At 36.1% G+C, this 24,524-nt stretch overlaps 1 protein-coding gene across 14 annotated transcripts in view; it reads left to right on the top strand.

The window, feature by feature from the left end:
- The window catches only part of CDC14B (cell division cycle 14B), a 141,496-nt gene that overhangs the window by 46,342 nt on the left and 70,630 nt on the right, over positions 1 to 24,524 (top strand). For 5 of the 14 annotated variants that reach the window (XM_072596883.1, XM_072596882.1, XM_072596880.1 and 2 more), the window contains exons 2-4: positions 16,765 to 16,855; positions 17,535 to 17,610; positions 24,415 to 24,507. In XM_072596883.1, coding sequence (XP_072452984.1) covers positions 16,765 to 16,855; positions 17,535 to 17,610; positions 24,415 to 24,507 — 260 coding nt within the window. Of the gene's footprint in view, positions 1 to 14,137; positions 14,840 to 16,741; positions 16,856 to 17,534; positions 17,611 to 24,414; positions 24,508 to 24,524 lie in introns of those variants that run through there. The other 9 variants (XM_072596871.1, XM_072596872.1, XM_072596873.1 and 6 more) reach the window with 6 other exon arrangements.

The following is a 24,524-nucleotide window of genomic DNA, read 5'->3' on the forward strand; positions in this document are numbered from 1 at the left end:
ATCACTGGATTTTATTCTAATTTTTTTTATTATGAATTACCTCTAGCAGCGCTGTTCCTATCCAGTATTCATGGGTTTCTATTTGCTGCCATTTGTTCACCTTCTGAGTTTTAAAATTTATAAGCACTTGTGGTTACTCTTTTCAGAAGAGAAAAACAACCTTCTAGCATTTGATTTCATTTTTTTAATTTAAGCAGATTTTAAGACTATGTGGCATCCTCATCATCACATCTAAATTCTCTAGTCTATATGAATGTCTGAAGTCCTCTTCTCTCTTTTTTTTCTATAGCTTTTCATGGATACTGCTCCAACCAGGTATTCAGACATTGACTCATTGTAGTTATTTCTGCTGATTATAAACTGTAGAATTTAAGTTCATGCTGTCAGTTGTGATTCATGGGTCTCCCCTTTCCTGTTTGTTTGTCTAAATTTGGTTTGAGTTCAATTCAGTTTTATAGAAACATACTATCTTTATGTGTATGATTTCATTGATTTTTTCTTTTGATATGAAAACTTATCTTGGTTTCATAAGTGCATGGATACTGGTGAGGATGGGTGCTACAGTCTAAACTTATTGAAGTAATTCTGGAAGTCAAAATTAGGGCAAAGGGCATATTCTATAATGTTAAATTGTTGGATTTTTTTTTAATTTGAAATTCACCTTTTCAAGGTTTTGCTTGAAAGTAAGCTTGTAGAGAATTCCTACACACATCTTGGTGTCTAATTAGCTGGTCTTCATGGTTTTTAGGCATCTTAGTAGTAGTTTTTAGTTTAATGACTAGGCTTACTTTTTTAGTTTACTGTGTATTACCAAGTAGGAAAATCTATGACATATAACAATGAAGAGAAACTGTTTATCCACAGGTATCTTTCATATATCTGTAGGTTTATCTATATTGTGGTCTGAACCCTGTGATTTTCCAAGTGTTGGGAACTTCTGCTAGACCAATAGTATCTCTCCAACTTTTCTTCTTAAGAGAGCTGCCTAGGGAACTTAAGAGACTTGCTCATGGTCCCACAAAACCTGTGTGTGTTAGAAGCTGAACTTGAACGCAGGTGTGTTATTCAGACTCTGAGATCAGCTCTCTCTCTACTACAGCAGTACATACACCCATATAAATATATATGTATTTATATGCATATACACACATAAACATTTAATACACATCTATATATTCGCATAAAAGTTATAGAATAGATATGCTTTTACATGAGAGGTAGTATAGTAAATAGATAGAAGTTTGACCTTAAAGTCTGGAAGACCTGAGTTTAAATTCTAACTCTAACACATGCTATGTAGGTGACCATAGGTAAGTCACTTAAGGTCTTGGCACACCCAAAAAACTTTATGAAAATACAAATTGGGAGTTGTTCTGCATGAATGGAGGGAGTTTAATATCATGAGTTCCCTACACCAAGGAAATCACAATTCCAGACCTATGTCTGTATGTGCATGTATGTGTGTGCATTTTTGTGTATTTATACACATATCCACATCTAATTATTTTGATTTCCTTTAATATTTGTTGCATTTTATTTAAGGACAAATACCAAAAGAACAGGTTTGAAATATCAGGTGTGTGTTACTCTAAAGTATGCTTTGTATTTATTATTTTATTTCTTTAACCTTTTCTATGATGCTTTAAATTCTTTGGATCACGTATGTCTTATAGGACCAATATTCGGTGACTTTGTACCATGCTTTGTTCAATGTCCACTTCGGATTGTGGCTTCCCTGTCTGTCACGTGTAGGGCTGAGAAAAGCTAGGTTGTGTAAATTAATTTTGACCATATACTATCTTGTTTTATATTTAATGAGTCTGTTTTATTTCACTAAAACTTTGATCTCTAACATTCTGGCTCTTACATAATAATAATAACAGTAGCTAATATTTCTATAACATTATGCACCAAGCATTTTGTTTAAGTGATTTACAATTATGATCCTTGTGAGGTAGGTGCTATTACTACCCGCATTTTACAGATGAAGAAACTGAAGGAAACAGAAGTTAAATGACTTGCCCAAGGTCATAGAGCTAGAAGTAGGTTCTGAAGCCATATTTGAACTAAATAAAGTCTTTCTGATTTCAGGCCCAGAGATCTACTCCCTGCACCATCTCACTACGTAAAGAAAAACAGCTCATTCCAGCTATTTGGAATTCTCTTAGGGATTTGCAGGATATTATAATATTCTTACCAATTAAAATTTTCAAATGAAGATGTTTGAGATCTCTGGGGCGCCAGCTTCCTAGAACTTGTCAGCAGCTTGCAACCCTATATGCTTTATTATATTTATTTGAATTTATGAAAACTGTGAAGCATTCATATTTAGTAGACTGTTAAAACATGCAGGTATTCACTCAATGAATGTGGTAGGATGCAAAGATGTTTTAAGACCTGCGGAATGGGGATACAGAGTATGCAGATGACCAGCTCAGCCTTTTCCCTTCTTTCTCCCAGCTTGTATTATTCAGCCAGCTCTTCTACTAATCTATTAACCTAGACAATATTACTACTAATAATAGTTTACATTTACATATATTACTTTTAGGTATACAGATTACTTTGTTTACAACAATCCGATGAAATAGGCAAGTTTTACCATCTCCAGTTTTCAAATAGGGAAACTGACACCCAGTAGGACTTGCCCAGAGTCATGTAACTTGTTGTCATTCACTTTTTTCAGTCATGTCCAAATCTTCGTGACCCCATTTGGGGTTTTCTTGGCAAAGATACTGAAGTGGTTTGCCATTTCCTTGTCCAGCTCATTTTCCAGTAAGGGAATGGAGGCAAACTGAGTTAAGCGGGCTTACCTAGGGTCACACAGCCAGTAAATACGGAGGCCAACTTTACACTCAGAAAGATATCTTCCTTACTTCAGGCCCTACTCTGTCCCCTGTATTACCTTGCTGTCCAGTCACACAGCTGCTGAGTGAATTGAACCTTGGTCTCTTGCCCCCGAGTTCATTGCTTTTTCCGTTTTATCATTCTACCTCTCTGGCATGTGCCCTCTTTAAAAAAATTTCAACAATGTAAATTTGGGAGAATTTTGTGATGAAACACAGAATTCCTAATGCAACTAATGAGTGAGTCAGAGTTTCTAAAGTCCCTACGATAATTGTTCTACACATGCTTAGATGCTGCCTCATCTTCACAGGGCATTTTTCTCCCTTAAAATAAAAGACCTAAAAGGAACATTTCATATGAGTGTATAAATAGTTCTGTAGCAGAAAATATAATGAAAGCTGTTAACAAAAGAGATTGGGTGTATAGTTCAATTAATTACACATCTCAGTCTGACTTCTCAAAGTATCCCAGGAGGTAAAATGTTAAAATAAGAGACCTTATTCATTTTTGTTAGAGTAATTGTTCAGTACATATAAGTCTCACGAACAGAAAGTACTGGAGGACATTGAAATTTTCTATTTTGGAGTCTAAATTTCCTCTGAATCAAGCTGAAAATGCACCCTAATTTTTACATATATTTTCATGACTGTCACTGAGAGACAGCTTTGACATAACAGAATGAAATTCAGGTTGTGCTTTTTAATTTCTGTTATTTCTCAGCTTATGTTAAAAAATGTTACTATAATGCTGCTATTAGATTGCTTCTTTGAAACTAAGAGATGAAGCTGCAGAATGAAGACTGTTCATTCCTCTTGCTTTGAAAATAAAATAAATTGTCACTTCAATTCAAAAAAGCACTTATTAATCTCTTTATGGGGCAGTCGCTGTGCTAGTTGCCAGCATACTGAGACAAAAGTAATTTATTTCCTACCCTTGAAGAACTTATCTTTTTCTGTAAAATGAAGGGGTTGAAACTGGGTGAGTTATAAAATCCATTCCAGTTCATTCAGTGTCTGAGTCCTGGCTCAGACACTGTATCTATGACCATGGACATCTCTCTAATCCTCACTTTTCTCATTTGTAATATGGTGTCTAACACATGCTTTCTGTAAAAATATAAATTATTGGTACTTAATACAAATGTTAGTGGCCAGATATGGTCATCACTGGGGAAGAACTACGTGTATAATAAACATATTAACCAAGGCTTTATTTGTATTTTTTTTATAAAGGATTAGGCAACTAGGTGGTACAGTAGATAGAATGCTGGACCTGGAATCAGGAAGTCTCATCTTCCCAAGTTCAAATGTAGTCTCAGACACTTTACTAGACTTAAGTCACTTAACCCAGTTTGCCTCAGTTTTCTCATCTGTAAATGAGCTGGAGAAGGAAATGGCAGATCACTCGTATCTTTGCTAAAAAATATCCTGGGGTCAGGAAGACTCATGTTCTTCCTAAGTTCAAATGTAGTCTCAGACACTTTACTGGGCAAGTCACTTAATCCAATTTACCTCAGTTTCCTCATCTGTAAAATGAGCTGTAGAAGGAAATGTCAAAGCATTGTTGTAGCTTTGCTAAGAAAATCCCAAAAGGGGTCATGAAGAGTTAGACATGATTAAAAAATGACTGGACAACAAAAATTAAAAAGGATAATTATTTCTTTTAAGAAAGAGCCTTTTTCAATCATCATGACCACTCCGATGATGATGAAAATAACAAGGAATGGCCCACACGAATACATAGAAGGCATGGTGGATGAAATGATGGAGTTGGAATAAAGAGGACCTAAATTCTAATCCTGCTTCAGATATTTACTAGCTGGCTGATGCTAGGCAAGTTATTTAACTTTTCTCAGTCTCCTGTTTCCTTATGTATAAAATGGATGTAATAGTAGCACCTACAGGGTGAGGATCAGGTGAGATAATGTATGAAAAGAACTTTGCAAACTTTAAAGTGCTATATCAGTATTAGCTCCTATCATGATATGAGTCACACTTTAATATTTTTTTAGTAAACACAATTAAATCAGATTTTTACTCCTATTAAGATATTTTATTTTAAACCATATATGTGAAAAGTCTTAATAAAGCATAAAATCAATTAATCTTTATTGAGGGCTATGTGCCCAGCGCAGAATTACTTAGTGTGTATGCCTTCTTAGAGATATCAGAAGATGTTTGAGAAATGGGCACCTGATCTCAAAGAATTTACGTTCTATTGGGGCAGGGTTGGGGAGTCTGATACATGAAACAATTACCAAATAAAGGACTGGAATTAAATACTAAAATTATGTAGAATGTCTTGTAAGCACTAAGGAGGAGTTCAGAAAAAAAGCAGTACTCAACTTAAGAAAGCTTCCCAAGCAAAAGTGATACCTGGAATGATAAAAATTAGGTACCTTATGGTTTCATTGATACTTTTCCCAACTTTGTCTTACGGGATTTGTGGAACCATAGCAGTAGTAAGATGACTTAAGTAATATTTGATGTGGTGTGTGTGTGTGTGTGTGTGTACTGCAACTCCCCATGACTTAAGGCATGCTACAAACAAAAAAAAATCACCATTTGTTGGCCAACATTTCTGGTGATGAACCTGTCTGAACTTGGCAAAGCCAGTGCTTGAATGGTTGTCTGTTGCCAGACCCATACCTCAAACCTTTCCAGCTTGGTGTAGGCCCTGCCAGAGTTGGTGTTTTACTGACTTGTTTTGAGAATCTACAGTCCCTATACCCTGTGATAAGGCATAGGGAGAGGGCTTCAGTGGGCAGATCTAGAGTGTATGTACATTTTATTGCAAAATAGGTTTCTTTTCCTTTCAAACTGAATATGTGTCTAGGAATATTAAAGGAGAGAGGTGCTTCAAAGCTCATTTTGTTTTCAGGCTATTTGGTTTGGGTTTTATTTTTTAAATAGGATAACCAGATTTTGAGACAATGGTCTGAAGACTTCTGTCTTGCTAAAACCAAAAAAACCCCAAACCACAGTATTGTGGATTTTTAGCTTTTTTGATATGTGTGTGTTTTCTAATTTAGATTTTCACAAAATAGATTCATAGCATTTTAGAAGAGACTTTACAAGAGCTAATGGTACTCAGTCCTCTCATCTAATAGATGGAGAAAATGAGACTCAGAAAGTTGATAAATTGTCCAGGTTCAACCAAATAGCAACAGAGATGAGACTTGAACCAAGGTCTCCTGAATCCTAGACCAATGTTCTTAACTTCTGTCTCAGGTTCCAGACAACCTAATCAGGAAGTTTGGGAGAAGTTACTAACGTTAACGAGTGAAACCATGTCAGTGAATAAGTACCATTCAGGGGCTTCTAATGCAGTGGCTTGGGTCTTGGCAGGAATAGTTTTAAAATGAATATATCAAACCTTGGGTTTTTATACGCCAAAATCTATTGGATGAATTCAGTAAATACTTTAATGAATGACTATAATGCTGAAAGAACTGTGTTATATTTGTTCAGTGTCTTCTGGGGAAAACAGAGATGTATCCCTGACCTCAAGGAGTTTATAATCTTTTATATATAATACACACACACACACACACACAACCATGCACACATGCATATATATATATATACACACACACAAATATAGATATATGTATATATGAGTGGATGTATATAAAATGTGTATATATACCTATATATACATACATGCATGCATATAAAATCAGCTACTACAAAACACCACTCATGGCAAATATATGAGTTTGGAGGAGGGTAGCTACAGATGTGAGAATACATCCAGTGTGGTTTTCTATAAAAACCCATTTGGTTGCTAGTTTTCATTTCATTTCATTAGCACTACATAATGCATTTTCATTTCTATTCTACATCTCCCTCTGTTTTGTTCAGTACAAAAAAAATATAGTGGTTAAATGTTTTCACTTTCCTGGGCCCCTCATCCTCACCCTTTTAAGACTATCTTTCATCTTCTCTGTATGTTTCTCTGTCCTGATTTATGTTCATAGTCATCCATCCCCCATTAGAATATAAGCTCTATGAAGGCAAAGGCTTTTTATTTGTATCCCTAGTGCTTAGCACAGTGTCTGGTACGTACATAGTAAGTGCTTATTGATTAATTACTTTCTTCATTTTCATTGGAGGAAAGATGTAAGAAATTAGTCAAAATCCCTGACAATTTTGCGAGAGGTAGAAATAGCTAACATGTTTGTATAATCCTTTGAGGTAAGTACTGCGAGTATTACTGAGATTTTTCAGATGAGGAGGCTAAGGCTCAGGCAAGTAGAATTGTCTTCCCTTGGTTACACAGATAATAAGTACCCGAGATGGGATTTAAACCCACTGACTTCCTGACTCTCAAGACCACCTGTCTTTCTACTATATCAGACTTAACCTCTCATAAGTCTAATTAAATTTTACCCAAGGTTTCACATGTGAACAGGAAAGACAAAGCTTGGTTTTTTTCTTGTATTCTTATAGAAATTCTACAATAAAAATTTTGATTTAAAAGTGGTTAGAAATATTTTCAGTAGATTCAGGAGATCTCTGTCTGGTGCTAAAAGTGCTTAACTGAAAGTTAAGCTAGAAGACAGACAGATAGAAAGATAGATAGATAGATAATTTATTAAATGTACATACTATGTTCCAGGCACTGTGCTGTGTTATGAATAGAAACTTGAGCAAAAAGATAGTCTCTGCCTTGCCATAATCACTAAACCAGGAATTTGTTATTAATATCTTTAATTTTGATATCTGTTTAAATTAAAATATCCCTTTAAATGCTATATAGTTTAATTATTTAGTCTATCTAATGATGGTCAGATTTAATATGTTAAATTTCTGGTTACTTAAGTGAATAAATCAGAATTTAAGGAGCAAAATAATGAGACAGTTTATATACATGCATATGTGTATATATATATATACACGTTGTATATACACATACAAAAGATACAGATATGTGTATATATGTATATGTAATTTTTTTTTTTACGTGTAGCATAGTTGACTGCTAGCAATCCTAAGAATCAGGTTAACTTAGGTTCCAGTCTCACTGCTGACACATACTCACTTGGCTATGTGACTCTGGGCAAGTCTCTTTACCTTTCAGTATCCCTAAGCAACTTTCTAAGATTCTGAGTAGCTGAGTAGTTAGCGATCTGCATTTGTATGAGAAGTGCTGTCAGGGGGAGCTTTTTACACTGATGAAATCACAGGTCTGGGCCAAAGCCAAAATTTCTAACATGGATAATCTTAATAATTCTAGGTAAATTATTAGATGAATTTAAATTGGGTTTCAACACAATAGCAAACATAATAAAACATACTTATTAGTATGTAAGAACATTTTATATTTATGATCTTTTCAAAATTAAAAAAAAAACTTTTCCGAGTTCAAAGAAATATTTTTGTAACATAAAGGAATATAACACATCTTTACCCTATAATAAAAGTCTGAACTATCCCTGTGATTGCCACAAAAAATGGTCTGAAATATAAATGAGTAGGAATTCTATTTGTCAAACCAATATTTGAAAGATCAGTGATGATAAAAAAATTATTCTGACTATACAATGAATGCTTATAAAGCTGTTACAAACATGTAGTAGAGACTCTATATTCAGCTCTATAAGGATTATAAACTTAAGAGCTCCTCCATCTTTCCAGTTAACATGGTTTGGATGAAAATCAGTAACTTAAAAAAGAAAAATAAAATAAGGGTTCTTCCTTCGGTGAAAGGGAAAACATGTTTTAATCATCAGTACTGAATGTTTTATGCAAGATTATTGATAGGTTGGCTCCCACAGTGAGCTCAATGGCCCAGATCTGAGAATCCATTCTGATAACAATGACCTGTAATTAAAATCAGTATGCTCCATTTGCTGAATAACCCCATTTAAGTAGGTTGAGAAAGGGTGTTCAGCAAATATCCCACTTTCTTTCTTTCTTAGGTTTCCCCAAAGTTCTGCTGGCTCCAGCTTCCTTTGTTGTTTCCCAGGATGTTTTCTTCCATGATGTCACAGCTACCACAAGGAAGCCCTGCCGTAAAGTGAAGTGAGCCCCAAAAAGGCTCAGGTAAAGTGTTTCTTTATATGGTGTGGGTTTCAGTTTGCTTCCTTTGCTCTTTTCCTTTTTTTCTTTTCCTTTTCTTTCCTTTTTCTCTTTTTGATAAAATCTTAAATCTTGAAAGCCATATCATATAAAATATGTATTTTTTAAAGTCACTCAGCTGAACCCTTGGGTTATTTTTCCTGTGGGGCTTCCTTGGCATAGTTTCAGTTAGAGTAGTGAACAGGAGCAGTGACTGTTAGCATCATAGGATCTTGGAGACACACTCCCAAAGACTGAGACACCTCGAGATATTAAGATGTATACCAAAACTTGGGTTACTATAGTCACTAATAACCAGGAAAACGAATTGCTTAGAACTGTTCTATGGAAACCTAAAGTTTGACATTTTGAGAAGAGTTCTTATATCACAGGATTCTAAGAAACATACATTTTACGTAGACCAACTGTGAGCATATGTGCTCTGTAAAGTAAAACAAATCATTCTTATGGATTCTATTCAGTATCTGTCTAATCTATATTACTCTGTGAATTATAGGTTCCTTCTAGTACCATCAAATAAGTCTCTATCAAATTTCATCAAAATGTGTTGTTGTTTTTTTAAGTTACACTTGGAAACTTTTATCCACTACTTTTGGTTTTAAGATGGTTTTGATTTAAGAAGATACCCAGAATTAGAAACTGAATTTAGTAGAAAACATAACTTAATGCCTTAGGAATCTTTGGAAGTATTTTTCTGTCCCTCAGAGATAGCTCAGTAGGACAATATTATGTAGAGTTCTTTGCTCTTTACGACCTCTGCTAAACTCTCAAGAAAGTAGGGCCAGTATGTGAAAGCAATCTTATCAAGGTAATTTTTAATTATAGTTAGTGACAAGTGTCTAGATATGTCTTTTGCGAAGTACTCTGGCATTTTCAGAGCTCCTACTATGAGGAGCTCATCTATTGATGAGTTCTTTCTTTTTCCTCCACTAATAAATTTGAAATTCTTAATCATCTTCTGTGCAAATGGACTTTTCTAACCAAAGTTAGCCTTTGAATCTCTCCAGAAAGTCTTTTTAAACGGAAAAAGATCTTGTTGATGAATGTTAATAAGCATTCTTATCCTGGCAATGAGTGCTCTTTAAAAGCATCAAGGAAGCAACTGTGATAGGTTTTGAAAAAAAAATCTTCAGAACAATTAATATGATAAAGCATCAACAATTAATATTATAAATAAAAACTTTCTGTTTATAAAATAAAAAAATTCAAATATGTGTATTGAATTAGCATTTTGAAAATTGTATGAGTCAGATAAATTTTCAGTGAGTCAGTTAAAATTTCATTTTGTCTTTGTTATTTTCACTGAAGAACTTTAGAACCACATTTCTGTGCTTTTAGTTCTAGAAAAAAATAGCTTTTATAGCTAGGGTTATAAAGAATTCTTCTAAGCTTACATTTCTGAGGAATCTCACTTTCTTATATCTGAAATCAGCTGACTAGTACCACTACCCCACTGCCCTGATCATGGTCCAACTGTTATTCTTTATCCGTACATTTCATATTGACTAAAATAATACATTCCAATCTTACTAACCTCCATTACCTGTTTTTCTCTAAATCTTAAACTGATCTAATGTATTCTGTTTTTCTTTAAACAAGGCAGCTAAAGTCTTAAATGCTTTGTATATGATATTAAAAGTAGTGTTTGCATTCAGAAGGTTTTTCTTTTGAAATTTGTTTTTTTGACTGAAGATAAGGACCTTGCTATTGAGATAGGGATTCTAACTCAGGCTAGATGGGAGGAAAGCCAAGATAAAGGAAGAGTATCGTAATTCAGTGTGTGTAAAAGAATGCTGGTTAGCTCTCTTTTCTTGAGTCCAATGTGTTGTTTTAAGTTTTTTCCTTTTTCCTAGCCTAATGAGAACCAACTTTTTCTGACTAAGGAAGACTGTGCTGGCTGCATAATTGTTGTCTCCCTTTATCCCCCCCCCCAAAAAGAAGTAGGGGGATGAGTTATGCAAAGAAAATATTTCTTTTTCTCTTTAGATCATAGGATCCAGAGCTGAAAGGGACTTTGGACACCTTCTAGTACAGTGAGTCAAGGATACAGACATATTACTAGAGGTCTGTGAATATAGAGATACACACAAATATGCCTTTTTGGAGGTTGAATAAATGTCTTGCACATATACGCATGTATATATTACCATTTTCCCAAATTCCATAACTTTTGGTGTGACTAACAAAATACAAAGTCAATTATAAGCATTACTAAATTCATAGTAGCCCTTTGCCACGTATTTTCTCAATCCACCAGTATTAATAACACAACTTATTATATAGAGGTCCATTCATTTTTTTTTAATAATAAAGGGTCCCCTCATATAGAAACAGAATGAATCCCCTAATTCTTTCCAATTTCCTCATTTTATACTTAAGGAAAACTGAGGCCCAGAGAAGTTAAATATTTGCCAAAGTTCACGCAGCAAGTTAGTGGCAAAGTTAGACCCAAGGGTGTGTGCTCCAACTAGCTCTGATTGTTAAAATTTCAGTATAAGCATTTCTATCTCAGGAAATCAGCAAACTCTAAATTATGGATTGATTTATTGTTTTGTTGATTTTTCTTTGTGTGTTCGTCCTTCCATTGCCGAAGAAGACCATGCCATCAGAGAAATGATGACATGACTTGGACTTGACTTTGTTTTGAGTAAAGGAGGGCTGTGCAGGTCACCTGCCTCACTTCTCCTCCAGAGCCGTCGGAATCCAGTGACCATATATTCATCAGGATGACTGGAGATGACCCAGGATGTACTGGGGAGTCCTTGGGCCCATTAGGCCAAGGTCTTTGCAAGTACTCACTTAGGGTGAGGCAACACCCATTCATTGAATAGGCCTGTTTAAGAAGTAGCCTGGGCATGGCCCCTTTAATGAGGCCAGGAAAAAGAATGACTTCAGACTGGGAGGGAAACAGCAATAGTTACTATTGATAATCACTCTAAATCCAGGAGGGTCCAGAAGAGCCCTTAGGCAGGTGCCCATGTTGATTGCTAGACTTGGGAAAGTGATGGAAAAATGTAAATAGTAGCAAACTTAAAAAGTGTGTCTTGCTTACATTGTTCTTATTTTTTTTTCATTCTAGAGAGCCAGATTTTAAACATTTACCATCACCCCCAACTAGGCCCCCAATTTCCTGCCCAATGCTATGTATCACATTGGTTCTGAAAATGGGGAGGGGAAAGAGAGAGAAGAATTACATGTGAAATAAAACCATATAAATCATGATTCTGAGCTCTGCACTCTAAAAGAAGTTGAACCCCAGCTGTTTTCCTCCTGCTTATTATCTAGGACAAGTAGAACTAACACTGACAAACATATCCAGGAACTACTAAGGACTCACACACAGACATCACAAATTTAAATTTTGGATTCTCATTTTAAATTTTTGAAAGGGGACCCTTTCTAGCTCACTGCTCTTTTCAAAACACCCTCCTCCTATTTTCCCATACTTCCAAGATTTCTATTTGCTCTGGCAGGTACTTGGACAGTAACCATAGTAACTACACATAAATAGCAGTGGTAGTGATGGTAGTAATGTATATTATATGTATAGCATATAATATGTATAGCAACTCATAGTTATGTACTTTACATAGATTTTTTTTTCTGATCCTCCGAACAAGCCAGAGAGGTAGACCATTATAATACTCTGTATTATTAGTCCTGTTTTACAAATGAGGAAACTGAGGTTCACAGACACTTAACTTGTTCCAAGTCGCGAATGATGACAGAGCTGACAATTTAACTTAGGACTAACTAATATAGTAGAATTGAAAGAGTACTAGACTTAGAATCAGAGAATCTGGGCTCAGATCCAGTCCCTGTCACTACTTGTATTGTCTTAGATAAATGACTTAACCCTTCTGGGCCTCAGTTTCCCCATATGTAAAATGAAGGAGGTGGCCTCTAACGTCCCTTACAGTTTGAAAATATGAAATTCCTTGACTTTTCCCTATGTAGAGAAGACTATTAAGAACATTATGCATGTGTAGTTGGGGAAAAAAATAATTTTCAATACTGTGTACTGAAAAAAAATACAGAGATCTAAATAGTTAGAGCGAGGTACTCATCTCTTTTTATTATATCTGGGAACATTTTGTTGAGGAGATGGAATTTTATTCCTTGGGAAACACTTGACCATTTTATTCCTTCTTGATTTTTACAGAGATTATGTATCAGGTTGTCTGACACAGTATTTATTTGCCTCTCTTGCTGAAGTAAATTTTCAGAATCATTTGCATGCAATTTTTTTTAAAAAAAGCAGTCAAGATTGTATTTTGAAGAGTTTTATTGGGAGTGTAAATGTTTTGCTTCTGCCTTAAGCATCAGAGTTTTCATCACAGGGTGCCAAGGCTTTAGCATTCCCTTTCTGGAAAAAACAGATATGTAATATGTATGATACATACATGTGTGTTCTCTCTCTCTCTCTCTCTCTCTCTCTCTCTCTCTCTCTCTCTCTCTCTCTCTCTCTCTCTCTCTCCCCCTCTCTCCCCAGGATTTCTGTCTGTTCTGGCAGATACCTGAACAGTAACCATAGCAATAGCACATATATAGGAATCATAGTATCTATCTGTGTTATCATTCTATAGATCTGTCAATGCCTGCCCCTCTGAGGAGACTGAGCATTTGCAACAGTAGCTCCAGATGTCAGGATACTTTTACATTCCCCCCCCCCCCAAAAAAAAGCACTAAAGGAGGAAAAATATTTAGCGTGTATCTCCCTCACTCCATCTTCCAATCACTATTTATGAATCTTACTGTTTTGTACTGGAGCAGGAAGTATAAGAAAGTAGGAAGTAGGACGTGGTATTTTCATAGTGATGGATCCGCCGTCCAAAGTGGGTGATTTCATTTTCTCTCCAGCCAGATGTTTGGTTCAGCATCTTCTGCACTCTCCCCTTAGGTACGTACCTACCTAAGGAGCTAGAGACCAAGAAGAAGCTAGTGGAAGCTGACCCAACAGAGGGCGTGCTGTCTCTAGCACAGACCCACCAAACATTGGCTGCCTAAAGGGGAGGAGGTACTGAGGAAAGGGGATGAGACTGCCCATCAAAGGATCGTTTTCCTTTTCAAAAGATAAGACTCTCCGAGTTTCTGCCTGGCTCTTTAAGGTGCAGTCCCCTGATTGCGGTTTATTAAGGTGCATTCTCTGGATTGTAGCAATCTCCTAACTCCCTTTGCCCGAAGCTGGCGCAGCTGGAGACGTCTGTGGAGGCGGGGCCTCAGCGCCCCAGCTGCAATACCCCTCCTGGCTGGGCTGGTTCCGCATTCCAGCCGGTTGGAAATAACAGGGGGAGGAGCCTTGAATCTGGAGGAAACTGGCCCAGATACAAACTTTCACTTAGGGAGCTAATTCTGTATTTGTGTGTTTCCCTTTGCTTACTTAAATCAATATCTCTAGCCCAACTCTTTTCATCTCGTCACCTGAAATATTTTCCCATCTCTCAAAGAATTGTTTACAAGAATTTTTAAAAAATGCTCAGAAGAATCCACTGAAGTGCTTATTATGTTGAGAATTCTTTTATTTATTGCACAATTTGGAAATAACGCTTTAAAGTTGTTCATTTTTCAGTTTGCTAATGTTGAATCTGGAGGGTCTCAGGAAAGTTGGCAGTCCCCAGTGTTGGGCACGGTACCGAGGAGGAGATATTATACATATGGTTCCTCCTCCTTTGGACTCAGATATAGCCCTTTAAACTTTTTTCTCTCCTTTTATTTTGGGGGTGTGGCTCCGGCACTTCTTTCTAGCTGTGGATCTGGGAAGTTAGATCCGCCCTCCGGGCTCTTTAACTTTCCCCCTTTTTTCCCCCCTTCTTACTGTCCCACTTCCCCCCTCTCTTCCTCGCCCGTTTTCTTGGATGCTTTTAAAATCATGACTGGCAAGGAGAAACTTGTAGTGGAGGTGATAAAAGGTGAGTCTTACGCCAAGGGGGCGCCCAGCCTTGCTTGTCTGGAGTAGCAGCTCTGACCTCCACCCCGGGAGCGCAGTGTGGGAGGAGAAGAGTATAGGAGGGCTGAAGGGGAGAGTTGAGACCCCAGCCCCAGCTCTGGGCCCTAGCATTTCTTATGCATTTTCCATGACACTGGATCTTCTCTAAAGAAACCTCGACTCACTGGGGGTTTCCTCTGCCCCCAGTCCTTGGCCGACTTAGTCTGAGACCTCAAAAAAAATGAGCATGGTGTTAAAAAAAGGGGAGGGAGGGATCCCAAAATTTCCTTCTTTGCATTTCTGTATTGTATACTTTAAGAGTCACTGCAGTGTAGAGAATGGGAGAGGTAGAATTAAGCTGGATACTTTTCCCTGGAATACAGAATGACTGGACCTAGAGGTCAGGTCTAAAACCTGTGAGGGGCGTGCATGTCTTCCACCAGAACTCTTGAGTTCCTTGGGTCTTGGGGCTTTTTCTGAGTTAAACCTTTTAAAAGAAAAATCCACTAACTACGCAGGTTGCTGGGGAGAAGCATATAAATGTTTTTTCATGTGGGATATTATCATAGTAATCTTGTTCATTAACTTATTGTATTTGGGGTTTGTAACTGTAGCTATTTAAATATTGCGTTTTTTCAAGTAATTTGTTAAGTGTGGTTGCAGAAATTGACTTGAGTTCAGTGTAGCTCAGGACATTTCGAAGTTAAGTTTCGAGGAGCAATGCCGACTGGCGTCATTTGTTTCTTACCACTAGTTATACTGAAAATAGAACTTAAAATCAGTCTGCATTTGGCGACATTTTAAAGCAAGAATAAACATGTCACTATTGCTTTTTTCTGGACTTGATAGATATTGATGGTTTCTGGGGAAGGCTTAAAGACAAAGATTTCCGAGGGGAGGGGGTGGAGCCTAGTAACACTACTTTGTAGTCGAATGTTTGGTTGCTGTTTAACTATTCTAGGGGACCCTGGTGTATTTACTGCAGTTCTGAAGGTCTCACTCCAGACTGATGGAAAAGCCAACCCTTCTGGCATTTGTATTTTCAATAGTACCTTAGCCTTTAAAACAAACAACAAACAAAACTTAGTACTTCAGAATGTAACCCTTTGTTTAAAAAAAATGTGCCATAAAGACATGGATTGCTTTTGTTTGGTTCTTTGCTTTCTCTGAACTTAATTTAGAAGAAAAAAGAATCTCCTTTTTTAAAAATAACCCCCCCCCCCCAATGGTTTTATGGTTGAAGCATTTGGTTTATAACTTAATTGGCTGCATTAGCAGTTTTTTTCAGGATGTTCTGAACATGGAGAAATAGGATGCTATAGAAGAGGTTTTACATGTATGCTGGCTGTTTACAAATGCTATAATTAGCTGAAACCTCAGGATTTTAAGTATTATAATAAACAAGTGGTAGAAATTTGTTAATTTGCCCAAAAAGCAGGCAGTGCAACTCTATGGGAAGTCACTTATTCATATTTAAATTCAGAGGGTGAAAGATCATAGGATCACAGATTAAGAACTGGAAGGAATCTTAAGGGTCAGCTAGTCCAACCTCTCATTCTACAGATGAGTAAACTGAGGCCCAAAGAGGTTAAATGACTTACCAGTGTCACATAGTGGCAGAGGTGGGATTTGAACCCAGGACTTCTGACTTCATATCTTGACCTTTTCTGTTGCAAAGATGATAATCCTTTAAAAAAAAATCTGGTAATTGATTGATTGAAACAGCTTGCATTTTTTATTATTCACCAGTTGAGTTTTCTCGTATGTGGAAACATGCATGAAAAATAAAAGTTTGTAATAAAAGAAATCTGAGGATTTGGATAACTTACAAGACTTTTTTTTTCCTCTGAAGAAATCAAGCTTGTCATTTTAAGAGGAGCATTAGTTTTGACTTTTTTTGCATTTCAGATCGCCTTTGTTTTGCCATTCTTTACCAGAAACCAAAGAGTGCTGCAAACATACACTATTTCTCCATAGATGACGAATTTGAATATGAGAAGTAAGTATCATCTTGTGCTCTTCTAAAATGATAGGGAATCTGTTAGTTTTTTTCACTAAGCCAGAAGAGCACCTTAGTACAGCGCCTTAAGGACATATTAGTTTTGGGGGATTATAGGATTGGATAATTGGATATAGAGATTCCATTAATAAATTTCATCCTTCCTTCATGGGAAAATAGATCTTGCATGGGGGTGGATGGGGCGATTATGCTTTTTTTCCCCTCAAGTTTCAGAAACAGTTTGTACAGAATCAAAGAATGTTAAGAACTGGAAGGAACCTTAGAATTCATCTGTTCTATTTGAAACATATATTTTTAAATTTATGCTAATATTACATTAAATTGAGTTTAATATGAGGATATGCTTTACCTTTCTTATCAGTGGAGGACAAAAATTTGTCAGATGTAACAGTTTTTCCCCAAAAGTGTTTTCCAATTATTAGTGTGAGAATAGAAAAATATTTATTAATTGTATTCGTTGTGGTCATTTATTTTTGGAAGCTTTGTATTTGCCAGCATGTTTCCTCTATAACAAGGCAATATCTTTAAATTGTTTGTCCAGTAATAGCATATTATGTTGTGTTCTTTTCTTGTGATTTGATCTGCACAACAAAAACAGTCATTTATTCAGAAAAGCCAAACCATACCTATACAATTTTGTTTGTTTTCACTTTTAAAGCTTCTTCGCAGATTTTGGACCACTCAATCTGGCAATGGTTTACAGATATTGTTGCAAGATAAATAAGAAATTAAAGGTAAACTATTTTTTTGGTAGCAGATTGGATTTAAGTAATTAGCATTGACCTAGTCAGAAAAAAAAGATTCTTCTTCAAAAGAATAGTCTCAGGTGTTTTAGAATGACCTATGATGTTTCCTATGCATTTAGAGAAGGCACCTATATATGTATATTTAGAAAGTAACTGCATATATATGTACATATATGTTATCATTTTGGTTGAACAGTTCTTGTTTATGCCTCTACTGTTTTGATTTTTATTCGTTGTATTTGTGACAGTATTTTAAGAATCATAATATCCATGAGATAATAAGGAGAACACAATAGTATCTATACCAGTGGAGTTGAGGCATAAGCATAAACTGATCTCATATTTTCATTGACCATTATCTTTTTGCATTCTGTTCAAGCTAAAAGGATCCATTTTACAAATGATGAAACTGACGCCCAGCAGATGAAATTACTTTCCCAAAGTCACGGAAACATAGAACTAGCTATTATCTTAGACGCCCAGTGCCCTTTCTACTATACCTTCCACTGCTCACCTTTGATAAGAAACGCCAGCAAACAAAAGAATTGATTTGTTTCCTTGAGTAACTTTTGAATGTTGATGATTGTGTACTAGGTCAGACTATTCTGGGCCAGGCTTAACTCAGTCCAACCTTTCAGCTTGAGGAAGGAGGAGGCAATAAAACACTAGTGACCAACAATAAAAAATTATAGAACTCCTAACCCACAACATTACAATGTTAAACTCCCTTAGGCTGAGCCTTTCATGCCTCAGGCTGCAAGGAAGTCAAACAGCCTCTCTTTCCTTATAGGACCAGCCCAACCTATATAAAACCTAAAAAACCATTTTTATCACATAGACCTTTTCCTTGATTCTCTCACTCTACTGTAAATACTTGGTACTTTTTGTTTGCCAGTGTGGCCTAGGTCAGTTGAAGCAAAAAGGGTGTCAGGTAACTTGCCCGTGCAAGACAGAGAGTGTGGTAGTATATTTTTTTTTGCTTGATTTAATAGTATAAAATAAGAAAAGCAGTCTGGTTTAAAAAAAAAGTAAACTTAAAACTTTATATTGGTATTGGTAACTTATGTTAAAACATTTTAATAAAAAAAGATTCCATTTAACATCATGAATAATTAACATTAGTCCATTTTCCATTAATATCAGAGATACCAATGTCTGAAAGAATCTTGATGCCCATGTAGTCTAATTTGTAAATGAACAAGAATTCTCCAGTTCTTGCCTGCAAATGACCCACTAGCCTTTGTTTGAAGCTCCCTAGGAAGGGGAAACTACCACAAGGGAGCTTCTTATAATTTTGTATAATAAAATTGTTTAAAAAAAAAATTCCATCAAGCCTAAATCTTATTGTTTTCTTTTAAAAAATCATTTATATTCATTTTTTTTAAAAAATTCTTATTTCTGCTTTCTGGGACCAAGCAAAAATATTGAATTCCCTTTTCCATATGGCAGCCTTTCAAATACTCCTCCTAAGTGTTCTGTTCTCCAGGATAAAAATCCCTAGTTCCTTCAACTGAGATGTGGCATGGTCTAGAGTCCCCTCATCATTCCAGCCATCATTCTTTGAACCCTCTCTAGCTTATCAGTATCTTTCCTATAAATAATATGCCAAATGTATTCCAATAATGACAGGAGAAACTATCATCTCCCTGGTCTGAGACACTATGCTTCTCTTAAAGCCCATTAACTTTTTAAGCTACCATATGATACAGTTGACTCATTTAGTTTAAAGTCAACTAAAACCTTACATCTTTCTAAAATGTAACTGCTTGGTAGTCATGTGTTTCCTACTTTATTCTTCTGAAATTGGTTTTTGTGCACCAAAATATAAAACTTTGTGTTCTCATTAAATTTAATCTTACTGGATCCAGCCTAATATTTTAGACTAGTCAGATCTTTTGAGATCCTGATTCAGTCTTATAGTATATTGTCTATCACTCCTAGCTTTGTGCCATACTCAAGCCATTGATTAAAAAAAAAATTGAGTACCACCTTATTAGCTAGGATGCATCCATGTTGGTAGATAGTATAATAGATTGAGCACTGGACTTGGAGTAAGGATGACCTGAGTTCACATACTGCCTCAACCCTGGGCAAGTCACTTAATTTCTCCCTGCCTCAGTTTCCTCATCTGTAAAATGAGGAAAATAGCACCTGCTTCTCAGAGTTATTGTGAAGAATCCAAGGAGATAATACCTATGTAAAGAGATTTGCAAACATTTAAAAAAGCTGTTAGTATAGATCCCTGGGAAACACCACTAGAGACCTCTTCCACAGTTGATATTAAACTGTTAGTGACTCTTCTTTGGGTCTGATTTAGCCAGTTCCAAACTCACTTAAATGTGCTGTCACTTAGCGAACATCTCTCCATCTTGTTCACACATACAGTATGAGACTTTATCAAATGCTCAGCTAAAGTCTTAAGTAAATAGCTACAATATGGTCAACCAAACGACCAACCCTATTTTAGTGATGTTACCTTGTTAAAAAAAAAAGGAAATAAGATTAGTCCAGTATGACTTAGTCTCTAGAAGTAAAGTTTAGACATTAGACTTAGACATATTAGTCTAGTATGAAACTACCTTGGCTCATTGGGATTACTTATCCTTTGCTTTTTTTTAAGAAAAATATTTCAGTTATTTTCTATTAATTGTGTTACATATACATCATTATACCTAAACATGAAATAGCTAATGTACCTTAACTTTAATAACTATGTTATTATATGTATATATTCATGAGTATGTAAAGGAAGCACTAATTTTCATTTTATAAACTTCCCCACCGGCTCCATGATACCAATAGACTATGGTACTTCAGGCACTTTCCCTAACATTTTGGGCACCAAATTTCCATCACCATTTCTTTTTTCTTCTTTATCAACTATTCACCAGCCATAGTCAATAATAAACATTTATTAAACTCTCATTATGTGCCTGGCACTGTGCCAAGTGCTGGGATATAAATATGAAAAAAGAGAGTTCCTGACCTCAAGGTGCTTGTAATCTAATTATCCAAGACGACTTAGAAAAGGAAACTGAAAAACCAGGGAGGAGGAATGGTGTACGAGTCAGAGAAATCCCAGAAGCCACCTCAGCTAGGTGACAAACAAGATATTTTGAGCTGAGCTCTCTCCTTAAATGGAGGTTTTGGAGATTATGGCTCTACCCTCCAAGTCAGAGGGAAGTGATCCTACCAGAGTTGAAGGGATCTTGCAGAATCTTCCCTGACATGAGCATGATGATCCTAACAGTGAGCCTGACCTAATAAAGTCATCCCTTTAATAATATATCCCCCAAACCCACAGGCCTATATCTTTGATCTTCCCTTTTTTAAAGAAAAAAAATCCAGACAGTGCCTGTCCTTCCATCTTTCCTTTTCCAATCTCTTCTAAAGATGACAGACACTGGTTCTGTAATGACATCTGCCAGTTCTTTCACCATAATCCTGTGTTGTAGTTCATCTGGGCCTATGACTTGAACTCATCCAGGGCAGCTAGTTGCTCTCTTACTTTCTTCCTGTTTATCCTGACTGTCAACTCCTCCGCAGTTATTTCTGGACTGTTCTTTCCAGTTCAAAGGTCTTTCTCCTTGGCACAGAAAAGAGCAGCTAAGTAAGGACTATCTTCTTTCTGTCATGCATTATCATCACATCTATCAGGGTTGCTGACTTTCTTCTTTTCCCCAATATAGTTTATTTTCTGAATGTCTTGTTTTACTTACCAGAACCATACCCTGTTTTTATCTTTAGTTTGTTACCTGGCCCTACTTTCTTTTTATACACTCTTAAAAATCTGCTGTAGTCAATCATTTCCCTTTACATCCATATCAGTCTCTTTAGACAACTCCCCCTTTTTCTCCTTATTGAACTTGTGTCTTTCCTTATCATTTCATGCCTTCCAAATTTCATTCTTGAGAGTTTTGCCTCCTCCTTGAAGTTATCTCCCATGTCAATGTCTGTTCCATGGCACCTAAATGTAAAAGCTGCTCTTCAACCAGTGCACGTATTAGTGTGCCCATATTGATTAATGTCTGTCACAAATTCTAAGACTGAGTGCTAACTTTTCCCCTGAGGTTACCATTATTTCCTCTCTAAGCAACCACTTCCTCACTATAGATGAAAATCAGATCTAGAATAGAATTTTTCTCTACCAGTCAAATCAAAAAGCACTTATTACTGCTCCAGATGTATCTGTTACTTAGTATACACAGAAGGACATAGTTCCTGCTTTCAGGAAACTCACAGTCTGATGTGGAAGACAAAATGCAGAAACTTATGTATAAAAAAAGATGTCTACAGAATAAATTGGAGATAATCTCAATAGGGCAACTTCTTACAGAAGGTGGAATTTTGGCCGAGACTTGGAGGGAAGCCAGGAGAAGATAATGAAGAAAATTTAAGGCCTGTGGGACACCCTTCTTATTTCCTCCATCTATTGAAGGACAAAATCATTGAGACAGGTCAAGAAATTATTAGCTGTTTTGCTCTTGGTAGAGAGATGGCTTCAGCAGATGTCTGGATTATTGACATACCCACCATCTTCATTATATAATGTCACACTGCCAGGCTTGAGATAATGTTTTCCAAATTGATCATCTGTTTCCTCTCTCTCCAGGTTGTCTGTAGTATACACAGATAACGATGTAGCTTTAATTTCTGCTCTGTTCCTCTTTACCATACTTCCTCTGTTTTGCAGCCTGAATATTCTCGCCCGTATCTCTATCCTACCCTTTCTCCTTTTATCACTTCTGTCCATTTTTATTTGATGATACCCCAGTACAGTCATAATTTACTCTTGAACCTTGTCCCTCCAAGTTTCCTTGAGACTTAAAATGTCAAATTTCCTTCCTTGTCTTAGGATCTCTTAGTTTAACTTGCTTATTACCCATGCTTTGTGAATTTGTGTATAGACATCTGAGGCTATGAATTTTATTTGTGACTTTTTGGGGGGGGCGTGATTTTTATCTCGTGAACTTTTGACATTCTGCCATTTTTGCTATTTATATGGTGTCTTGATGGCGAGGTGGGGTGGTCTGGTAATTTTCTTCCTCCTACTTCCTTTTCAGTTTAAAGATCTTTTTCTTAGATTTGCAAGAACTCCAGGCAAATGTATTCTTACCAACTGTCCTTTTGTGCACTTCGTTTTAAGAGTCCGTTATTCTATAATCGAAACTGTGGTCCAGAAATCCAAGTCCTGTTGTCAGTTAGCATCTTGTTAAACAGCTCTTCACTCCCCAAATCTGTCTTTCTGTTTTGAAATGCTTCGTACCAATTGTCAGCAGTGATGAAAATACCACCTGAGGTCTTGCCTAAGATTTCACAAATCTTAAAAATGTTTTCTTCCTTCTGGCAGTATCATTTATGCCCATCGGAATCCCCAGGTAGGAGTCATCCTTGACAAGGCTTAGAATTAGGTTTCTTGTCATTTCCTGGATACTTGCCTCAAGAAGATAACAGACCCCTCTGTTGTTATCAAGTCTACAGAAAACTGCCTCAGGACCCCTCAGCAGGAAATCATCAACTACCAATTCTTAATTCTTTTTCAGCTGACCTTTACAGGGTAATCTATCGCCTGCTAGATAGCACATGTGCTTCCTTATCATCCTTTCTTCATATCCATAGTACCTTACAAATCATAAATACTTCTGAATTGAATGACCAGTGGCTGACACCTCCTTAGAGTCTCTTACCTTCCTCCGCAGGAGGAGCTTCATATCTGTTTGGTGGGCTCAGATGTTCAATCTCCTCTTTCTTTTACTCTCTTGGCTCTTTACCTAGGTAAAGATTTGTTTTTTCTATTAAAGTTCTTCATGTTTAATGAACACTTGATTTTTTCTCCCATAGCATACAGGTACATAGTACAAATTTTCACAGATTTGTAACTCTTCATTTTTTTCTTGGCTTCCTCCTTTTCTACTCTTTTTTATTCCATTACTACTCATGAAACAGATTGGGAGGAGGGAGGTTAACCTCAATTCACTGTTACTGGGATGATTAGCCACAATTTCCTTTTACTTTACCTTTGTCAGGAAGCTGTAGGGAAAAATATATATTTAAAAATACATTTTTCCATAATTTTATTTAATGTCTTTGTTTTAATTTTTATCAGAATTCATTTGTGGCTTTGGGGGCTTTACCATACTTTACATTAGATACATTATATGACTTCCTTTGTCTGATCTATTAACAACATGCAACTTATTTGCTTGTAGGCCCCACTACTGTTCCATAAAGTTGTGAATAAGGTATCTAGAATGAGTAGAAAATTAGAGTGTGCTAGTTAAAAATAAAAGAACCCAGATAGCATAAATCAAATATCTATTATTTAAACAGCCCAAGGGAGAGTGTATGCACACACACATACACACATACACACACACACACACACACACACACACACATACACACACACGTACAATATGGAGATCTGGCACCTTATCCTGAGTGAAATATTTTAAAATTAATTTTTATTGAAACATGAGCGTGTTATCCTTTATCTTAAAATTAGCATTATTTAATGATATAGACACAAATATCTGTGGAATTATGCATTAATTTTTAATAATCTTGGTGTTTTTAGCATTAATGATTTAGTATTGACCTCTCGTGTCTCAGTTGTTGAAAATTTTGAATTAAGATAGATTGTATGTCTTATTTCTAAGGAAAGTGCTTATAAGTGGAGAGGTTTGGGATTTTTTCTGAAATCACAGTATAAAGGGTAATATATCAGGCCACAAATATTTAATGAATTTTAACAATAAATGGAATACTGACAGCTATTCATTTTTAATGCAGTCCCTTACAATGATAAGGAAGAAAATAATTCATTTTACGGGCCCTGATCAGAGAAAACAAGCAAATGCAGCTTTCCTCATGGGGTGTTACCTAGTAAGTATTTCACTAAC

Source organism: Notamacropus eugenii, chromosome 3, assembly GCF_028372415.1.
Source record: "Notamacropus eugenii isolate mMacEug1 chromosome 3, mMacEug1.pri_v2, whole genome shotgun sequence".
Taxonomy (NCBI): Eukaryota; Metazoa; Chordata; class Mammalia; order Diprotodontia; family Macropodidae; genus Notamacropus; species Notamacropus eugenii.